The 6000-nt window shown below is 34.6% G+C and overlaps 1 protein-coding gene across 2 annotated transcripts in view; it reads right to left on the bottom strand.

Moving 5' to 3' along the window:
• Positions 1-1375: 1375 nt before the first annotated feature.
• The window catches only part of Gabra1 (gamma-aminobutyric acid type A receptor subunit alpha1), a 53258-nt gene continuing 48633 nt past the window's right edge, over positions 1376-6000 (bottom strand). For both annotated transcript variants that reach the window (XM_034506497.2, XM_034506498.2), the window contains exons 9-10: positions 5679-5881; positions 1376-4069 (exon numbers count right to left, since the gene is read on the bottom strand). In XM_034506497.2, the coding sequence (XP_034362388.1) occupies positions 3758-4069; positions 5679-5881 (515 nt within the window). In that variant the 3' untranslated portion in view covers positions 1376-3757. The remainder of the gene's footprint in view (positions 4070-5678; positions 5882-6000) is intronic.

Here is a 6000-nt window from a genome sequence, read left to right as displayed (position 1 = left end):
CCTATATGTGCCTATATGTGCTTATATATGCTTAGACCCTTAATATTAAATGTCTCCCAATATTGCACATTTCCACAAGTGACAGAATTTATCTTTTTTATAGACTGAATAGTTCTCCGCCAGTATTTTTAATTATTCAATGCATTATTTAAAAAAATACATATTTTATTAGCTTTTACTACTCCTCCAAATGAGTGATAGCTGACTAATTATCTTTTAAAATGAAACCTAGATAAGAAATTCATGTAATTCTCCAACTATGAATTATTTATAGAGTAATTAATTATCATTCTTTTAGAAAGTATAATAACTTCATGTTCATTTTACTTCATGTTATAACTGAGAGTAAACGGTCAGCTAAAAGAAGAAAAAGATATGGGATATTTATCCATTCATCTTTAGTGTAGAAAAAAGGAGCCTCAGAAAATGTTAGTACAAAGTCTTGTGAAGACCTAAATCAACATCTGATGATAATTGATATGGATAAATCATGTTGAAAGACAATGAGTCAAGTATTTGTTTTGGTTAGCTAAAAATGCTATACACATTGAAAGAACTCCAGCTAAGCACTTCAGTGAACTTTAAACAGATGATTGGCAATCATACTAAGCCTCTCTTATTCTCTTAATTCCGAAGAGCTTTGACATGGACTTAGTTTCTTAGCCTTGTGTGTCTTCCTAGGAATGTTCAGAAACCAATGAACCCGATAGTTAAATAGTTTACATGGGCTGGTGTTTTTGATCAAGTGATACATATTGTTTAATTTATTTTTGATTTTATTTATTTGTGTAATTATTTATTTGTATAGATTTAAAGAGATTTATTTTTTCCATTTGTCGTAATTGAATCTACCTTGTTTTGGTCCTGTCACCACTTGACAGATTACCTGATATTATTTCATCTATCATAACTGAATATAATTTTTGTCTACATTGAATTTGGTCTTGCTTCTGTTGTGTTTCACAAATGTTGAACTGTTATCAAACATTTCAAGCATTATCAAACATCAAATTATTTGATAAATTCTAGTTCTTACACAAGTCTTTGCAAACAACAATTTAAGATCAGACTACTGACAAATCTTCCAAACTTCCTCTGAATGGCTAGGTTGCTGCTGATACTTGTTACTTGCAGGTATTTCTAGCCCTAAAATGTGTTAAGCAGGGCAATATTGGATCTGTGGATGATGTGTAAACAGAATCAAGTATTCCAGTTTATTATTGAATAATGTAAGCTTTATTATTATAATAGAATACAGTGAGACATAAGATTAAAAGATTTTGCTAAACGCTGTAAAGCAAGACATGCAGCTGCCATGAGCAATCTTGACTCAGTTTGGGTTTTATTGCCACTTCACTGCACTAAGGTGCATAAACATTCAGTGTCATCTTTAAGAAAAAAATTCCTGGGAGTCAACAGGAACTGTCCTCTATAAGAGTGTATCTTTATTTGTTTCAAGGAAGACTTAACTAGTATTACATGGTTTAGCAAAGCACTGTTGTAAAGCTACATAGAATAACTTCTCTTTGATAAGTTTGCAATCAATTTACACAATAGAATGCTACTCACATGTACTAACAAACTAAGAAATGATGGCAATACGATCATTGCAAAGCAGTAAGCAGACTAGTAAGAGATATTCACATCTAATGAGCAAAATGCAGACCCAAACCTAGGCATGAGGAGTCTGGAAGATTAAAGTACTTGCACTAAACATGTTAGGTTAACGTCGAAAAATAACAAGATAAACGGCAACACAGATGTTAGAGCCATAATTTATTTTATTTTCTATACACATCTATACATGAAATGTCCTTGGTTCAGCCATTTTTTTTTTGGCATAGCTCATGAAATTTAGGCAGGACCAAATCAAACAATGAAGCACATTTAAGATGAAACCAGAGATTTGTCATTTTAAGGAAACACAGGTGGTGTGTTTTCCAACATCATTGGATAGCAGCTTTTAGAGAAAAACATTGCTCAAAACTCAGGTATGGATTCTAATTGTCTTATTTGGCAATTATTCTAAAAGGCTTATGTCATGGTCTTATAAATGTGACTAGATCATGATCTGTGGATTCTGAACTAATGTTAAATATCTGTGAAAATCTATCAGACAAAAGGAGACTTCAAAAATACCTTCTTCATAAATATTTACTTCTAAAACATCTGGGCAATAATGAAAGGCTAGAATTTTTTTATAAGGAATATTGATGGACCTCTTTTATTTAAAGCCCTTACATAGTATACCTACAAATATATTGCTGCAGTATAAATGAAATGTAATAATATTACTCAATAAAAGCTAGTTCCTGTACATTCTCTCATGTATTTTATATTGGATGCTACATATGGTACAGCACTTACTGAGATAGTTGGTATCAGCAAATAGGGAAATAATATACAGTTGGTTTTCTAGTTCCAACTACTCTTCCCTATTTTTTTCTCCTTATCACAATAGCCTAAAATAGGAAAATATGGTATGACATAATTCGAGCAGAATGCAACTGATCTACTATTGAACACTGGGCAACAGTGAAGTTATGAGCGTTCTTGGTATAATTGAATTTTATACTCAATATGTTTTAAGTGGCATCTGTCTCCTACAGGCTGTTCTGTTCTTAAATGCAGGCTCTAAATGTATTTCCATAGCATTTAACAACATTCTAACAGCTAAAAGTGGAGATCCCTCATGATATTTAAAGAACATAACTTTAAAAAAATTAAATGTACAATCTCATGCTGAATATTTACATATATAATTTATATATTCTATTTTTGTTGGCTAGTCATAAATTTCAATCTAAAGCTTTTGATGTAGTTATATAAAAGAATACATTCAACAATTCTAGAGCTTGCAAAATAGATTTGCCCCTCTGAAAGCATCTTCTTCATAAGAATAGAGAATTCTTGGGTGAATGGGCTATGTGGGAATAAGAGTAAAAAGAAGGATAGTTTTTAAATTATTCAATTTATTTATTTATTTCAGTTTCTATCAAGTAAACATCTGTGTTAGGCTGGCTGATCTCCATAGAGTCTACTGGTAAAAGTTCAGATGACAGTGATGTAGCCTGTTGAAAGGGTTTTATTTTCCCCCTTTGGATTCAGAGTGCTACAGGGACAGCCCTACCTTACCCTATTTATTAGGCTTTCATACATTCTAAAATAGCATTGAACAACAAAATATTACATAGTGAAATTTAAAAGAGAAAGCCTAGGGAGTTTTTAATTTGACAAACAAAACATTAAACCTATATATCAGCTTAAACATCGACAAATAAAAACATAAGCACACTATACCATTTGTGCAATAAAGACATACTTTTAAAGTTCATTAAACATTTGTTATTTGCCCTTTTAGACACCTTCACACAAAAATATTTTGACGTATATATATTTTTTGAGAATATTTGGAAATATATATCTACAAATGACTCTGTGGTTATAGTTAAGCTCTGTTTGTCTTCTACTTTTCCTCTCTTTGGACCTTCTTCCCCTCTCCCTTCCTCTTGTATGTCTCCTTCTGCCATGATTTTACTCCCTGGCTTCCTCTCAGAATCCTGTTCCCGAGCTGAATACTCTGCTCTGCTCTGGACTGTCAGACAGGGGTCTCTTGTTCTTATATGAAATATGGAAATAAGGAAACCTTCAAATTCTTTAAGACAGAGGCAGTAAAGCAGATAGGAATCACTGCGTTGAGAACAGAAAGCGATTCTCGGTGCAGAGGACTGAACAACAATAATACGACTAAAAGAACCTATTGATGGGGTGTGGGGGCTTTTAGCTGAGGCTCTCTGTTTAAATACGTGGCCCAATAGACTAGGTTAAAGATTCCAAATAGCAGCGGAAAGGCTATTCTTGACAGTCGGTCGATTTTGCTGACGCTGTTAAAGGTTTTCTTGGGTTCCGGCGGTTTTGTCTCAGGCTTGACTTCTTTCGGTTCTATGGTTGCACTTTTAGCAATAGTTGCCAAGCCGGGGTCACCCCTGGCTAAGTTAGGGGTATAGCTGGTTGCAGTAGGAGCATATGTGTTGTTTTTCTTAATGAGAGGATCCTTCACTTTCTTTGGCTGGAGAAGAAAAAAATAATTCACTTAGCATACGGTGAGAAACAAAACGATGCTTCTGAGCAAAACAATACTTGCTGCAAAACCTTTTTCCTTGATTTAAAAATCTAAAATCTGTAATTTATGACTAACGCACTATGATCATTTGAAAAGCCAGATGCTGTTTTGTAACCTTTCAGATCAAGAGGTGGAATCTGTTTCTTCACTGGTTGAATGCAAAACAGACTCGGAGTAATAGCAGCAACGTTATGTAAGTTTAGGATCCTGGACTGAAAACATTCTGCCTCAGACTTCACCTTCTAGAAACAGTATTCTGGACAAGAAAAGAAACCTAGGGTAGACTAGGGAATGGCTTGAGATTGCGTACACTGTTAGACTCCCCGGCAGCCAGTGGAGCTTCTGTGGAAACTCCAATTAACCGCAAATGTGGGAGTCAGGACAGGTCACATGACAGGAATTCTCCAGGTTGTTCCCAGCCACACATTCAGAATTCCAGCAAATATTAAGGCAACTTTGCAGGCTGTCCATTAGTAGATTTTCCTAAACAATTGTCCTTTTTTCAGAGTTATGCGAGTCCACAAGTTTGCCATTATCCATGTTCAGGTATTGAGCACTTTAAATGTATCTAGACTAACTAAAGGTTAACTATTAGAAAAAAGTATGCATGGGATTTTGATAATTTATATACATAGAGACTATAGTGTAACTCCTTGATGGGTTGCAAGTATTAAATCAGTCTTTTTTCCTGTATTGTATATATTAAAATGAAGTAGAGTCATTATTATGATTAATGTCTATTTATACTTTGTTTATGGATTATTATTGTTGTTGTTGATATTATTATTATTATTATTATTATTATTATTATTATTATTATTGCTTTTCTGAGATGGGCTATGACTATATAGCCTTGCTTAGTCTCCAACTCATAGAAATCTGCCTGCTTCTGCCACTACAGTGCTAGCGTTGAAGATATGTGTGCCAATGTACCTGGTTGTTCATATTTTTAAAATAAGGCTACTAGAAATTGTTAGGATATCTGTGTGGTTCACATCTGGTCATTACAACTCTTCCATAAGGCAGCAGCTATCGGTTAGTGGTTCCCATTGTGTTGTACATAATATATCAAAGGGACATCTGTTTTGGGACTTGGAAGGTATGCCTATTCTTGACTGGAATGAAAGTCGAGGGTAGTTAATTTTTCAAATATAAGCCAACTAAAACATGAAAATAATTAAGCTTGGGAAAACAGGTGAAGAAGTATGCTGTTTTAGCTGCAGAAGTTATACCAGAATAGGAAAATTACAGTTTTTACTTGCATGTGATATCAGGTACTTAAAACAAACAGGGAAGGCACATTTGAATAGAAACGTTCACCTGTGAATGTCCCTCCTTCTTTCTTCTACTCTCTACCTGCAAATCAATTTATCCAAACAACCTCTGCTATGAAGAAAAAAAAATCCACTGTACTTTATCAGTTACAGCCTAAGAGAATTAGAAAGGAGTCTTCATGACTCCTCTCTTGCATCTAATTCCACAAAACAAGTTATTCCAGCTAAAAAGCTTAAGGTCGCAGAATCCTAGTATAACTAAGAGCCTCTGTAGTGCTTACCTTCTCTGGAACAACGCTTTTCCCATCCCACGCATACCCTCTCTTGGTGAAATAGTTTACTGTGGCAAACTCAATCAGAGCTGAGAAAACAAAGGCGTAGCATACTGCAATAAACCAGTCCATAGCTGTTGCATAAGCCACCTTCGGGAGGGAATTTCTGGCACTGATACTCAAGGTTGTCATGGTCAGAACAGTTGTCACTCCTGAAAGAAGAGAAATGAAGTAAATGTACCGGTTTGCCATAGAAAATTTTATTCCAGCAGAGCTGGGCTCGTTCCCTTAAAATCAAAGGGGGGAATCAAAAGCATCATATTCACATTTG

This window comes from Arvicanthis niloticus, chromosome 6 (assembly GCF_011762505.2).
Source record: "Arvicanthis niloticus isolate mArvNil1 chromosome 6, mArvNil1.pat.X, whole genome shotgun sequence".
Lineage (NCBI taxonomy): Eukaryota > Metazoa > Chordata > Mammalia > Rodentia > Muridae > Arvicanthis > Arvicanthis niloticus.
The sequence above is the reverse complement of the archived record's forward strand: the minus strand, read 5'-3'. Positions and strand labels throughout refer to the sequence as shown.